This window comes from Lytechinus pictus, chromosome 17, assembly GCF_037042905.1.
Source record: "Lytechinus pictus isolate F3 Inbred chromosome 17, Lp3.0, whole genome shotgun sequence".
In the NCBI taxonomy this organism is placed as follows: Eukaryota; Metazoa; Echinodermata; class Echinoidea; order Temnopleuroida; family Toxopneustidae; genus Lytechinus; species Lytechinus pictus.
The window spans coordinates 21028880-21045900 of NC_087261.1; the positions used below are offsets into that span (position 1 = coordinate 21028880).

At 36.1% G+C, this 17021-nt stretch overlaps 1 protein-coding gene across 1 annotated transcript; it reads left to right on the forward strand.

Moving 5' to 3' along the window:
* Nucleotides 1-278: 278 nt before the first annotated feature.
* LOC129279796 (probable thiopurine S-methyltransferase) lies at nt 279-16393 on the forward strand. The gene is made up of 7 exons (XM_054915856.2): nt 279-405; nt 5619-6209; nt 6624-6716; nt 7270-7402; nt 11714-11841; nt 13188-13318; nt 14050-16393. Exons 2-7 carry the CDS (start codon nt 5686-5688, stop codon nt 14163-14165), a joined length of 1125 nt encoding a protein of 374 aa, XP_054771831.2. The 5' UTR covers nt 279-405; nt 5619-5685; the 3' UTR covers nt 14166-16393.
* The last annotated feature ends 628 nt before the right edge of the window (nt 16394-17021 follow it).

Sequence of the window (17021 nt, forward strand, 5' to 3'; positions counted from 1 at the left end):
TTTATATTTTTTTAACAGTGCAAAATAATTACCAAAGAAGCAAAACACGACATCCGTAAGATATTATGAATGTTAATGTTTTTTTTTTTTTTTAACCATATCAAATATATTTGTTCATATTAAAACATATATTTTTATATTATAATATATTTTTACATATTAAAACTATTGTCATATCCGACATGGATAATAGTTAACATTGTTTAGATATTTTTATATTGGTTTTGTTCCAGCTAAAGTGGTATAGGGCCTATGTTTTTTATATTTTCTTAACGTCAGTATCATCGATTTTATCAGAAGAGATTTTCTGCTAATATCTCCCCATCGCCCCGATCAGGCTTTTGAATTTTCGCAAGCTGCTTTCGATGACTCTGATCCCGATAATTACAATCGTATACAATAAAAGTAAGCAATTGAATCAATAATTGTTTTATCACAATTTTGTATGTATAATATGGTGATAAAATTACAAAATAGATATGATGATTGAAAGTATTAATGCCATCTCAATCACAGGATCATGGGAACCATTTTTACAAGAGGGGCCGTTGTTTTTAAGGTGATTTTGGTACGAAAAAAAAATTGACAAGCAAAGAAGGTGAGGGGGGGTCGCTCCCAAATGAAGTTGATGTCAACTGTCTTCCAGGGGTCCTCCAGTACCCCCAGCACCCAGGGCCATGCTCAGGCACAGTACACAGCAAAAAAAGGGTAAAAAAAACCAAGCAAACAAAAAACAGTAAGCTTTCTCCCGCTTTTACTATGTATTGAATCCTTATCGCTTTATTCAGATTCAATTACATTATTTCAACATTGTTCTTGAAAACCCTCTGGTGTTAAATGAGGTTGATTGCACTTTTCATGCTTTTGCATCCTACACCCCCTGAACCGAGATTTGCGCCCAAATCTGTAGCCTAATTCGGAAAGCAAAATTGGCAACGCTAAACTGTAATTTGATAGACCACGGTCGTACAGGCCTGTATACGCTGAAAAGGGGGTCGGTGTTTGGGGGGCTTATTGTGTGAAGGAAGGGGGCAATTTTTGGTCTTATGTTACTCAGAAATTCCTTTTTATAACAAACCATATCTGGTGCAACGGCCCAAGTTGCTCAGGAAGAAATAGGTTGTGTATGTTGAAAGAATGAATACAATCGTGGGTTGTGCTTAAATCTCATCAGATCATCATGAACGCCATATTGTTTAAAGTCGTTCCAAACAAACAATACATCATGGTACTGTTATAAGAGTGAACGACTAGAACTGGAAATAAGGACAGATGCAATTAAGTCAGTTAATGAATCAATAAATTCACAAATAGATACATGAGTGAATGAAAGAGTTATGGAATAATGAGATGAACGATGGAATGGATGGATGAATAAAACAATGAATGAATGAATGAATGAATGGATGGATGGATTAAAGCATGAATGAAAGAATAAATAAGACAGTGTATATATGAATGCAAATGAATTAATTAATAAAATTAATAGATAAACAAGTGAAATGATTAGGAAATTCCGCCCTTCTTATTTAGAATATAATATTTATATAATATTGCATGATTATGACAGCGACTTCTTGAAAGGTTGCCTCACGCATGTCATACACATTATGGTTGCGTTGCTCATTTCTCTTTTTGTTCAGTTTGCCAAGTTTGCTTCATTCTAAAGAGTTTTTCTGACATTTTGCTAAGCTCATATAAAAAATCATATTGGGAGAGACAAAAAGGCCCGTTTTCACAAGTTGTTGCTTTTCCTTGGTTTTTTTTTTTTTTTTTTTTTAATTTACTTTTCATTTGTTCATGCTAATGTTTCATTTTCCTTTTATCACACCCTGTCATTGTTTCTATTCCTTTCCAATCGTAACTCCAGCATTTTGTCAGCCGATGAGAATGGAGGGGGCAGCGAAGGGGGGGGGGGCTTGGACAGCTTCCCGTTGTCACACTATAGACGATATGTAAATCAAATACATGTAATTACCATTACATAGCTATCTCTTCGAATCAGATAAGAAAATACAAAATCGCCCAATACTCGTAAATGATATATTACCAGCAACTATTTTTTTTCCTGTTGTATGTATGTCCATTCGTGATCAAACACGTTGCTCTGTGGTAGCACTAGATATTGATCAACTTTCATGTGAGATGGGGAGGGGGGGGGGGGCGCAGAGAAAGATGTACGTGATAATCCCCTACATGTCTTGGTTTTTCCATGAAATGCACATGACCTTTCAAGATTGTCTGTTGGCCAAACTAGTTTATCATAAACCATTCGTAACTATGTCACCTTCCTGTGTCGATATACTCATATATATTTCATTCACTCATCTCCCACCATGCTTCATTTCATTTGCATAGTAGTGACGTCAGCACCCCTGCTAAGGAGGCGGCGACATCAAGAAACACGGTCATCCGTTCATTAAAAAATAAATGAAGCATTTTTTTCTTCTTGCGTGTGTGGTATTTTTTTCACACACACTCGACCCCGCCCCCTTCTCTTTTCCACCGACACCGACCCCTTTCACTCTTCTCTCTCCCCTCTCCTTCTCTCTCCCTCTCTCTCTGTCCTTCTTCCCCCATCCCTCCCTCTCTTCTTCTCTATCTTGCTCTACTTATCCCATAAAATTCAATATTTTTGTTGATCAGAATCTGTAATATTCAGGAAGTTGTCACGCACCAACATCTTCTCTCTTATCCTCTTTCTTATTTTCTTCATCCCCATCCCTTCCCTCCTCTCTTTATTTTGTACTATTCCCATGAAAACCAACACTTGATCCATATTATTTTTTTGTGGGGCCGGAACTTGTAATATTCTATCGCCACCCACGCTTTTTCCCGAAATGCACATGACAGTTGGCTCGCGAATCACAAACCATGAACTTGAGTGTATCCACGTAGCCTTATTTCAGTTCTTAAGTTAATTATTTGAAGATTTTTTTTTACAGGATGTTGACCCCCCCAAAAAAAATAAAATAAAATACGGGAGCAGATATGGCATATAAGCAAACATATCTTTAAAGCTACGAGCGAGCAATATGTACCCATTTGATACAAAAACTCTAAATTTGTTTTAGATTTTGACATCCATATTCAGAAAATATCATTATTCATCATATTCACCCATTTCCCCTCTGTTTTTCCTCTTTTTTCTTAGTTCAAGCCCCCCCCCCCCCCTCCATCTGTACGCCAGTGCCAGAATCTATTTTTGTTCATTATTATGCTCCTAAAATTATAAAGGAATTTAGTGGAAAAAGTGGATATGTTCCTGTCACGTTTAAAGTACTTGAAATGCCGCTTATATATACTGTACATTTACATTCAGGTTAGTGTAGGCCTATGGGCAGATGGGGGCATATTTGAAAATGTCCTGATCTTAGTCATGCCATTGCACGTAACCCTGGGCAATAATTATTGTAAAAATCAAAATTAAATAGAATTTATACATTTTTAAATTAAATTGAGAAATAAATGGATAAATGGATAAATAAATAAATAAGTAGATAAATAGATAAATAAATAAATGAATAAATAAATAAATAAATAAATAAATAAATAAATAAATAAATAAATAAATAAATAAATAAATAAATAAATAAATAAATAAATAAATAAATAAATAAATAAATGAATAAATAACACATGAATAAATAAATGAAATGATAGTACATTTTCACTGTTATAAAGTGAAACGTTGTTTTTAATGTTAATTCTAATTATGCAGAATGATAGTTTTGAGTCGATTGATGAAACGCTTCTTTATTACATGAAATTAAGTTTTTTCATTGTCATCATACTTTCAAGGAGATTAGGCTTACGAGAAATAAGATAAAGATAACATTAGGAAAAAGTAACAAATGTAATTTCAGCGGATTTTTTGTTTTCTTCAAAAAAATGATGTCTAAAAAATGATTGAATAAGTAATTGAGTTCATTAACCAAAGCTGATTCGTTATGTATTTTTTGTGTGACTGTACTTACAACAAGAACAATACAATTTTTAATCAGTTCAGACAATATGGTTGACAAGTAGGCCCTGTATTATAGTCAATCTGATTATGAGTCTTAACCAGGGCTTAAAATTTATTCATCAGCGATGGTTGGGCTCGGTGTATCGCCGTGCTTTGATCTGTCAACGTGCAAATTTGTCATAATCATATTCAGAATCCGTTTTCCTATTATCCGAGGGAGCGGCAATTGGAACAAAATTGACAATCTTGTTAGAAAGCGCTAATTTGGGACCGATTTAGCCGATGATGTGTTGGGGTTTGGTTTGACAAGAAAGGAGAAGGCGAGACGTTCAATTTGCGGTAGCAATTCGCACGCATGGACTCATTGCCTAATTGAAATGTTCCTGTATGATTATTGTTTAAAGGTCAAGTCCACCTAAGAAAAATGTTGATTTGAATTGATAGAGAAAAATCAGACAAGCATAATGCTGAAAATTTCATCAAAATCGGATGTAAAATAAGAAAGTTATGACATTTCAAAGTTTCGCTTATTTTTCACAAAATAGTTACATGCACATTTTAGTCACATGCAAATGAGAGAATCGATGATGTCCCTCACTCACTTTTTCTTTTGTTTTTTATTGTTTGAATTATACAATATTTCAATTCTTACAGATTTGACAATAAGAACCAACTTGACTGAACCATAAAATGTTAAAAAATGGTAATTCCACATGTCCAGGGAGAAGTAAAACTTTGTTCCACAGGACAATGCGGAAAATTATAATGTTTCATATTTCATATAATGAAATACAAAAGAAATAGTGAGTGGATGACGTCATAGTCTCCTCATTTGCATACCAACCGGTATGTGCATAACTGTTTTGTGAAATTAAGCGAAACTTTAAAATATCATAACTTTCTTATTTTACATCCGATTTTGATGACATTTTCAGCGTTATGCTAGTTGGATTTTTCTCTTTTTATTTAAATCCACTTTTTGTTGGGGTGGAGTCCCGGCTTCTGGGTATTCTTGCAACCGGCATTTCTTGAACCTCTGGTCATTTGTGTCAGCGAGGGGGGTGAGGGTAGGGAAAACCAAAATAAGTCTACCCAAAGTGTCCCCTTTAAAATAAATTCCCGTTTGAATATTTTTTTAAATATATACAATGAAATATTGTCTTACGGGAGTTCAATTATTCCATGGTCTTTGTTGCTGTCTGTTTGTTTGTTTTTACTTTATTTCTTGTTATCTTTTTTTTAGTGCGATGTGGCAAAATTTTGACGAATTAATTAAAGAAAAAAATCTACTATATGTGTTGATTGTAAGAGTTAACATTGATATATAACTTTTAAATTATTTCGATGCCCCTTTGACATCCGTAAACTTTATTTAAAAATCTATTTTAAAAGATGTGAGTCTATGATGAATGATGTCGACCATACAAATCAAATGATTATATATTGCATAAATCAAGTCATGTTTTAGGGTCCAGAATGATATGTCCATTTTATGAGCATGCCGTGTTGTAATGGGAATGATGTAAATCGATTGCTCTGTTGTGTTGTATCTTTACTGAGACTGTCAGCACGGTCAGGTAAAGTGGGACTTTAATTTCCTTAGGTAAAAACATTGTTTTCGTTTATGATTTCTTTCTTTTATTTTTTGCAGGAGAATAATTAGGCTACAGGGAGCGACAAGGTCGTTGTATTAATTCGGGACATTGATCATCATCATCATGAGCAGTTCATCAGGTCAGTCAAGCTCGATTTCAAGGCTGGAGGAGGACGTACAACCGAGCCCGAAAAGGCGGAAAAATTCATCAGCAAAATCACGAGAAAATCAAGAGAATGGCTTCAACAGCAACAGCAACAGCGAACCAACACCCAGCCTTCCTACAACACGTCTAAATGCTCCTACAACACAGGCTACTGACAATCATGGCAATGGAGACATCGTCTCGTCAACATCAACCGCAACTACCACAACAGCATCAAAAGAGCGAGATACGGCAACGGAGACAACTCCAAATACAGTGTCTGGGACTGAAGTTGTAAACGGCGCCGTTGTAACGAGAGCGGAAAATTCGAACGATGGGGCGGAGTCAAAGCCAGCCAATGGGCAGGCAGAAGCGGAGACTACGGACCAATCAGTGAGGAGGAATCAATTCGGGGAGGTGTCAGACGGTCACATGTCGTTAGAGGATTGGCTTGAGCAGTGGAGGAAAGGCAAAACTAGGTTCACCATGAAGGTTCCGAACAGGTCAGAGGTCAAATGTCATATAGTGTTATAGTCATCTCATAAGAAAAATGAATACAATCATGTGTTTTAGTCATTTTGTGTATCAGAGCAACGGAAAAGGTGTCAACTTTTACTAAATTTAATATCCTACTTCATGATGATTTTACCTTTGCAGCGAATTTGAAACACCCTAAACCATTGGTGTATACATAACTATTAGAGCGCGTGCCACGTGTTTTGCTCCAGTATTCAGTCCATGGTATAAGTTTAACAATCACAACACATTTGGTTAATATTTTAACATTAATTGGTGCTATGTTTAAGTTTCAGGGTGTAACTTTACATCCTGAGGTGTTGTCCTTCAATTACACACATGCAGTAGTTTAATAAACTTAACACCAATAATTTGATTTTATGTTTACTTCTTCCTTCTAGAATGTTAGTGAAGCATCACGGCAAGCTGGTGGAAGGGAAGACGAACCCGGTATTCTTCTTACCTTGCTGCGGGAAATCGCTCGACATAAAATGGTAATACATGAGTTCTTCTCCATTGGACTCAAATATCTGGTTGCCGCTACTGTCCGAACCACATCGACAGAGGGCGCTTGGTTACAATTTTGTTTCAAGTTTGCGTTGTTCGATATTTGTTCTGGAAACAATTATGAAATAAAGATAATGGCAAAATCATTGAATAATCACATTTGAAATATAATCTTACCTTCAAAATGGATGTGTAACAAAATTTTAACACTTAAATTCCTGTAAAAAATATAGATGATGGGTATCTTCTGTTCTTCAAAACAGATGCATTGAAAGAAAATGAAATAACAAAATGTAAATAACCTATGTGCTGGTTAGTTAATTTTAGAAATAACTAATATAAAATGTTAGTACATAATGAGTGATTTTTTGTGTGAAAAAAAATGCCCATTTCAACTATACTAGCTGAACTATGAACTGTGCCCACGGTAATATCTCGTTAATTTATTGAAAAGCGTGAAGTCCATCTAGCCCCCCTCCCCCAATTAGGAAAAAAAAAAATATTTTTTTATATTCATGATTCCATTAAATGTATTCCTAGGTTATCTGACAAGGGCTATTCCGTGGTAGGTGTTGAGATCGCTGAGATGGCTTGCAGACAATTTTTCGATGGTCACGACATAAAATACGAAGAGGAAGACATCAAAGATGGACCACAGGGGAAACTCTTCAAGGTAACTATATAAGAGATACTCTACACTTTTATCCAAAAAACGCTGGTTACTCAACACGTTTGCGCAAAAACACCCCTAGCTGCAGCTTCCACAATAATGCATTGCATAAGGGCGTTTCAGCACCGATGGACATGATGGAGTCCTCGAAAAAGGTTTTGATACGCCTCGAGGGCGTTCTTCCACCTTTGTGGAAGAACCACCTTTGTTTCCACATTTGTTTTCCAAAGAGGCACTGGGTTGCACCATTAAGGTGCAGGGTTGAACCTTTTCCTTTTCTTGGAGAGTATAAATGTAAGAGATACACTCCAAGAAATGGAAAAGGTTCAACCTTGCACCATTATGGTGCCTTTTGGGGAACACTCAGATCACTGGTCTTGGAACGTTGCACCTTTAAAACCACTAAGGTTCCAATGGGACGCACCATGTAAATGTAAAATTCGAACCTTTGTGGTTTTAAAGGTGCAACGTTCCAAGACCAGTGATCTGAGTGTCCCCCAAAAGGCACCTTAATGGTGCATTGTTGAACCTTTTCCTTTTCTTTTAGAGTATCTCTTATATATTTCTTTTTATTAGCTAAACAGTCACATACTGCTTCACTGTGATCTATATGTGAACACGTGCAGCCAGTCATGCCAGTGCATTTAGGCCCACACAGTGCTTGCTCGATCGGGGGAATACTGGATTACAAGAACTACTGCAGAAGCAAATAGGGGATGTAATAAGGGTTTGAGGAATAATACCCCAGCTCCCGGCAATTTGAATCCTCTAAAATTTAATTTTGTTTTGTTTTACTTTTGTGACTATATTTCTGTCGGACCATTTATCTGTATGTTTGTCTGCATCCCCCCACCCCCCTCCTCTCTCTCTCTCTCTCTGTCCAAAAATGTTTATCTAATATGCTGCTAACATCCCCGCCCCTTAACACAGATAACACTACCCCCCCCCCCGAAAACATCATGTTGTCACTGACTTTATACAAGCTTTCAAACGCGGATCCAGCCAGAATGGGAGGGGGGCAACTTGGCGTTCACGAAAAACGTGCTGCAATGCCCCCCCCCCCCCACGATCGACACTACCAACCTTCTATGTCCATTCCCAATCATACCCCCCCCCCCCCTCCCCTCCCCGCCCCGCTCTCCTGCTGATGCAATCGTCTCATTTTCCAGATCCTGGGCACCATTGTCAAAGGAAGATTATACCCCCCTTTAGCTTTCACATTTTGACAAAGTCAGTTGATAACGCTTCCTGAGTCATCACTCTGATCGGGATTACGCGACAGGAAAAATTAATTATAATGATAACCCCCGCTGTTATTCGTCGTTGAAATATGATATGTGCTCTGATATGCACAACCGTTGACACGAGGCACGATGACATTCAAAACTGTGATTTTCCGAGAGATGTCAGATATTGGAAGTACTTCATTCTTAAAAATACAACCATTTGCTTTTGCGTTCATGAAAATGTAACTGTCCCTTCCATGCACTACCTTTATTTTTTGCCGTACCGTATAGTAGTTCTGACTCCTGCATGCCTTTCAATGTCGTAGGTTCGAATCCCAGCCATGGCATAGTAGTAATGCCCATTCCTCGAAAGGTCTGGTAGTGCATCAACTTGAATGTAGCCGGTTACAATCGTGGCGATGATTTCATTTTTTTTTTTTTTCATTTCATTTATTGTTTCTTCAACTTTTTTATAAATATACAGAATAACAAAGAAAATAGATAATACATAACAAAATATGTTATAATAATAACGAAATATGAACAAGGTTGCAATTTCTATAACATGAAGAGTATTAACAAGTTTGCAGGGGTTGGCACTATATTAAGCATAGCTTGACTTTGTGGCAACCCTGGAAACAAATGCAAATTATATTTAACAATTCCATCTTAATGTATGAGAGTGAAGGCGCGGAGGGGGGGGGGGGGGTGGCTGAGGAGGGAAATAAAGACAGTTTAAGTGTCCTGTACATGGCGTTGTAAGAAATATGAGCATATTCTAAGTTGTTTTATTTGTATCATTATGCGTTTAACTCATGCACATTATAAGAACTGGAATAAACATGATACATTGAAGTCCCTAAATGACGATACGCAAAGGTGTTAGAACTACACCTTAGAGTTTGAACATAACACCAATGACTGTAAGAATGGTAAGAGTAACCACTGAAGGTGTTGAAGTAACACCCATGGGTGTTGAACTAACCCCACAAATTTACACTGGAGTAAAATCGATGGTGTTATCCTATTTTAAACACCAACCAACACCATAATTTATGTTTTCCAGGTTCACCATCTCCACGAATTATACATTTTTACGAAATTTACCAAAAGTGTGGACGAAAACCTTCAATTTCACCTCAGAAATGCAAAAGCGCCCCCATGTCAAGTTCGATCACTTCGCTCTCTTGCTTTTGGGTTTCTTCGATTTTTTTGTTTACGCGTCGTGCCCCCCCCCCCCCTCCACCAACTCTAATAACTTGATTTAAAAGAAAAATGCGTACGGCGGACTACGGCCGTGTTTGCACCTAACCATGTTGACGGTTAACATGGCGTAAACTTTATCATGTTGGGTGGGGTTTGAGTGGCCGATGAATTATGCCCCATATTCATTGTCTGAGTTTAAACTGTGGATTTCCTTCGGATAAGTCGGGTTGTGAATCACACGGTAGCTGTCATTGTTCTTCTTTTGCCTGGCCAGGGAATAATCATCCAAGAATGGATTTAATTAATGACAATGGACTTGGCTAATTATCAACACTGATTGGCCCAATTCGGAACGGCTTCTCCGATTTTGGCGGTTTACATGGAAAGAAAGATCTACGAATATTTTAAAGCAATCGTGGCAATTTAATAACTGTTATCATTAATATTATTCAATTATGTATGTCTAGCCAGTAGATTTAAGCGGATTATAAATACCTTAGACAGTGCCCAAGTTATTCATAAGTTATATTTCTCTCTCCCTTCAATTGCTTTGATTATGACAAACACAGTGACCGATTGTTCGGCAATTCTCGATGCATGTGTAGTCTCAAATACCAAATAGCCCCCCCCCCCCCCCCCCCACCAAGCCCTAATGCTACATTCAGAGTTGATGAACGCTGCAAAATGATAAAAATTAACGCGTCGACCATCTCACATACATGTCTTACGATCTGTTTTAGCATTATTTTGATATTGTTTCCACCCCCCTCCCTCTTGAAGGCGCTATTCAGTATTCTATGTGTTTAAAGTACTGTTGTCATGGTTGTGGAGGTGCCGTGGCCGAGTGGTTCGATCCCCGGCCGCAGCACCTATGCCCGAGAGCAAGGCATTTACTCTACGATGCTATTTTATCCTGCTTTCAAATAAATGGAAAAGCTATATGCATTATCGGTAACAAGGTGTGCATTGGTTTTAAAAAAATGGTGGCTGACGACCCATATAGCATGTATAGAAGCAAACACTTCTTCAAAATTCTCACAAAATTCATTCTTGTAATAGGCCCGTTTGACAGGACTTGTCAGACGTTTTATCCGACAAGTCCCATTTTATCCGAGAGTAACCATAGGAACAGTGCTTCTCAGCCAATCGCGATCAAGGAAAGATGTCAGGTCGGACAAAATGTATATGGAACGCTCCCCCGTCTGATCACCTTTCCTCTCTCTGTATCTCTCTCTCTACCCCCCCCCCCCCTTGGCCCCTCGCTTTCTATATAACGTTTTGTTCCAAATGTAAATTCAAGTGGCCACGGAACTGACTGGGGGCCTCCAGCACCCACTTTCTCCCCAAAAACTAGTACAAAAACGTGAAAATGACAACTGATTATGATTGTTTTCGTGGAAAGCCCCCCCCCCACACACACACACTTTCAAAACCGTTCCGCGGCTGCTGAATTCTCCTTTCTATTTAATTTCTGCAGTTAGTTATATCTCCCTTTTGATATTAGCTTTTACACAATTTTAATCCACTCCCTCCTCCCGGCCCCCAAAGAAAAGATAATCCTCACATATAACCTATACTCAATTGCACTGTGCTTCATTCAGTGGCGTACATATTTTTTTTTTAACTACCAAGAAAAAAAAAAATTAAGAGGAAAGAAAAGTAAAGAGAGAAGGAAGAAATATATTATTTTCAGAATATAGTGTCAACATCTATCACAGAATAAGATTTTTTGCTATAAAAATGTCGACATTTTTGCTTGCAATTTTTTTTTATTGAATTTTGCATGATACGCCATATCTAGCCCTCTCAAAATATTTGGCTCATTACGCCACTGGCTTCTTTCTAAAATGAACATTCTTCCCGTTATCTGACTTTCTCTCAGGGCATTGATTGTGATATACGACTTTATTCCTGTGATTTCTTCAGTGTGACGAGCGCCCTCATTGGTCAGTTTGATTGTATCTGGGACCGAGGATCCTATGCAGCGATGAATCCATCAGATAGACAAAGGTTTGTAGTATGCTAAATTACGTTTACTACCCTCTTTATTTATAAACTTATATATGAGCTCTTTTATTTAATTGTTTATTTATTTACTTGTTTTGTTCGTTCATTAATTTTTTTATTAATTAATTTGTTAGTTCATTTATTGATTTATGAATTTAATTATTAATTTACATGTACTTTATTTATTTATTTATTTATTTATTTATTTATATATCTATTTATTTATTTATTTGTTTATTTATTCAAGAAGCACACTGTTCATTTTTTTTATTTTTCAATACGTTCTGGGTTTATCTATTCACTTTATACTTTACCTTTTATCCTCACTTCATCTATTCGATAATCAATTCCAATTCTGCCGTGATGTAATACTAGTAATATATCTTGCCTATATTATATGTTAGTGACATACTTTTTAGCCCTCCAAAGGCCTTTTATTGAATCAAATAATATCAAAATATACAAAAGCAAACATTAAAGGTAAATGCTAGTTTTGGTAACGATATCAAAATGAGTTCGTACAGAATCCAATGAAATGACCACCAAACTGTCTGTTTGTATAAATAAAACGCATGTGCCAAAGGATTCTGGAAGAAATTGTGTAATTGCTTAGAAATCAGCAAATAAGCACAGGATTCGGGTAGAGCGTCGGGCCCGACGCTCGAAGCAATAATTATACACTGTCCCACGTGCGCTTATCTGTGTTGGGGAAGTTCAGTCTGAACATTATTCAGCGTAGATTTCTAGATTTCACAAAGTTCAGTTTATGTAACTGTACCAGATCTAGATCCTCGATGATATTCTGACAATTAAGCCTGGTTTTACAGACTTTCTCATGAAATCAGTGTTTACTGCAACTACTGGAATTTATCTTTAATACACAATCAATAAATGAACTCGAACAATAATAATACTTAAACATTTCTCTCAAGTAAATAAAGTTAGTGACATACTTGCGTTTGAATACCCCGAACCACCTTAGAGGGGGGGGGGGGGGGGGGGGCTGTACAAAATAATACGGAAATGGGGCCTATGAAAAACAACGAAAATTGAAGTCAATTAAACAAAATCATAAGACATCTACATTTTCTAGGCATTATTATCACTATAGGGAATTATGAGATTTTATTAAGGTATTCACTTTTTAACACACCAATGAAAGCCTCTGAATACTTAATAAAAAAAACGGAAAAAATATAAGAATTCCAGTTGTAATTATCATTTAGACAGAATTATGATCGAAGCAAGTCACATTTTTATTGGTTTTGTTGTGTTTGTTCTTTAATATTTTCTTGCGATGGCTTATTTTAGACTATCAATGAGGGATGTTTTTTAATATCTTATTGAAGGTACTGTGACGTCATATCAAAGTTACTCAAAGACGATGGACGGTATCTCCTGGACTGCTTTGAACTTGAACATTCCGTTTTCGCTGGTCCCCCGCACACGACAGATCCTAAAGACTTGGAGAGGTATTTCGGTAAGCGAAATGTAGTAATTCAGACAGTCGGGGGTGAACCGAACAGCAATTACGTCTTGAGTTTCGGAGTTGAAGAAAAGTTGCAAATAGTCAAGGACAAAACTGCTGCTCTGATTTTCCAACTTTCGACAAAGAATTCTTGTTTGTTTGTTTGTTTTTTTTTTTTTTCTCATTAAGAGCATTTGACAATTTGTTTTCTGTGTTCTAAAACCATCCGTACGTTGAGGGCGAAAATTGTCTAATTTGTTGAGCATGAAATCTGTTTTGCTGAAGCTTTATACAGTAGGAGATTGTGATGTGCTAAATTTTATAATGTTCATTCGTAATTATACGGTATTATATAATTATAATTATATGGTAATTATACTTTTAGGCAATGAATTAATACTCTGGTCCCTTTGATCTTTAATATTCTGTACCCAATTTTAATCCATACCCCAAACGAAAAAAAAATGCCTATAGACAAAAAAAAATCATATTTTCTAAGAACAAAGCAACAAAAGAAAATTAAGAAAACAAGCAAACAAACAAAAACAAAGTTTAAAACATTCTCCATTATACACACCATAACTAGTTCAATGATTATGTTAAAAGCAATGTTTTTTTTGTGTTCTATTTATGTATTTATGTGTAATTCCATACTTATTCACAGTATCCATGTATTTACGAACTTTCTTTCTTACTTCAAAATTCATTTTCCCGCTTTTTCTTTTATTTCTTCCTCTCTCCAGATTCATTTGATGTTAATCAGATTGAGCACGTTGATGCGATGAACGACTGGACGCGATCCTGGGGAGTTGAGTACTTCTACCAGAATGACTTCATCCTTACCCACAAAAAGAAATAATACTTCTATGAGTGAAAATTATTTCCTCAAAGTTAATGTTATTCAAAACGATAAGATCCATAATGGATTAAAAACAGTATCGTACGGAGCCAAAAGTTTTGAGGGGGCGCAATATGGCATATCGGGCAAAGTTTAAAAAAAGTTGCGACCGAGCGATGCAAGGAAGCAAAAATGTAGACATTTTTGTTACAAATCATATTTTGTTATAGCTTTTTACATATTCAGAAAAACTCTCGGGATTTGTTTTGTGTGGGGGGGGGGGGGGCAAGCGCCACCAAGCACCCCCATCTGTAAGAGACTGATAAAAAAAAAGTTCCACAACCATATTACACACGATAACCAACGACATGGTCGCTGGACAAAAAAAAAAAAATGTTTGTGATTTTTTTTTTATTTACGACGGCGGTGATCATTTTTGACAACCCATCTCATAGGTTGCATACAATTAGGCCAGGTGCCTGTAATAAAAATATTCATTTTGACTTACAACATCTATTTGTAGCTGGTATCATGTAACAATTGTTTATGTTGCTTATTATCTGATTTAGAACAGAAAATAGATCTGACATTATTCATTCACCGTGCATGATGGCTCAGTGGTAGAGCGCCCCCCTCATGAACAGGAGGTCGTGGGTTCGATCACTGGGCGAGTCATACCAAAGACATATAAAAATGTGACCTTCTGCCTTCTTAATTGGCGCTCAGCATTAAGATTGGAGAAGGGTAATAATAAATTATGATGATGATATGATATTCAGGGCCCGCAGGTGGAGCAGTTTCCTAACCGAAGTGGCTACCCTAGGTAAATAAAGCGCTTATTATTATCATTATCATTATGATAATTCATCTTCGTTGAGCGCTTAGTGGTCTCTCTCTCTCTCTTTCTCTTTCTCTCTCGATTTGGGCAATCAAAATTGACAATCATAATTAGCGGCATCGCTTTTTTATAATGATATTTAGAAGTAATGAATACACTAATTTATAATCAAAATCATCATTTGGATGTTTTAAATTATTATTGGTTTCAGACTCGGGTTAGACGCCATCCTCCGGTTCTTTTTTTTCTTCAAATCGCTATTTTGGTTTATATGAATTTACTTAATTATTCACGTCATATTCGTTAAAAAAGACAATCATACACACTTTTCATTCATACTTCTGTCATATTTGCTTTCCAAATGTTAATCTACCCACAAAAGGTTTAATAATTTCAAGTATTTTGTTTTAGAATACCCGAGTAGTGTTATCATTATCTGTTATTTGTTTATTTATTCTACTAATTATGGAAGATCGATTCCGGTTTGACGGTTAAAATATATAAATGGAGGAAGTTTTCTACATTTTGTTGAAAATATGGGAGTTGGGGAGCGGTAGTTTAAAAAAACAAACAAGAAGTTAAGAGACCATGGTAAACGCAATTACAATGCATATTTCATGTTCTTGCTTTCTCAGGGGCCGCGGGGGGGGGGGGGGCTGGGAGGGCTTCAGCCCCCCACTTTTTTCCAAAACCGTGTACAAAAACGTAGAAATTACCATATAATTGTGATTTTTTGCATGGTCAGCCCCCCCCCCACTTTGAAAACCGTTCCGCGGCCCTTGTTTCTATATAGTTCTGCAGCCAGATTTTTAAAGAATTTATGAGGATTATTTTCACGTTCTTGTATGGTGTGGCATTATTATGATAGCAATGTACATAATTATTGTTGAGGATTCGCTACGATTTCCATGTATTATATGTATTTCTATGTATTTCTTAAGTTAAAATATGGTCATGATTCCTCAACCATGACAATTGTGTATTATGTAGCCTACCTAATGTATCTATCCTATACATGCACATGGATAATTAGTTGATGTGAATTGAATGTTTGTTCTTTGTTTGATACTATTCGGTCTTAAATAAAGGATTATAAAATGGGTAAAAGACATTTGCGAAACAATGCCATGTTTTGGAGTTATATATTTTTCTATAGTTCTGTCGTTTGAAACGACAATACGTGTCAATAATGATAACCTGAATATTTAGGTAAATTTCCTGACTGTGTATGATATATGTGTATTCACTTTTGCCATAGATCGACATGGTTAATTTGCTTGCACTGCCTTATTAACTTGAATGTAATATCTGTCATTCGTTATAATCATAATTGTATTTTTGTTGTAACGCCTTTCTTCCAATTGACTTGTTTGATGAAATTGACAATAAAAAGATTTATTCAAAATAATGATCATCCTCATTGTCAACATATTTTACTGTTGAAAGCAACGTGAATTCCTGGCCCTTTAATCCATAATACACTTGAATGATAATTATGTCATTTGAATTTTTCGGTTACGATCCTACATGTGGTTAAACAGAACATTGTTAGTATGGTAATGAGAATTCATTGTATTATGCCTACTTAGATTTTACCTTTTTATCATTCAAAGTCGTCTGCTTAGACCAATGAAACTTTAATTTCTATACTATATTTTCGTGAAATGGACCTTTGTCCCTTAATTTGTAATTCAGCTTGCTTCGGTCATTGGTATTAAAAAGTAATTGAAGTGAGTCACTCAAAAGTCCAATAAAAACGATATTTTCTTTTATTTTCTCTAATAATCATATTACACATCGATCAAATATGATTTTTTTTTATTATGCAAGCTTTGAAATATACCCAGCGATTTAATAATATCACTGATTTGTAAGTAAACCAAATTTTATTAGTCATCCATCATTATACGAACTGAGGGATTCCTTTAATGTGATGCGCATGCGTAATAAAATGAATAATGTGGTCTTAAGTTTCAGACCAGTAAACAATTCACTGTTTCATTTATGGGCCTATATTATATGTTTGTTCCTTAAACATA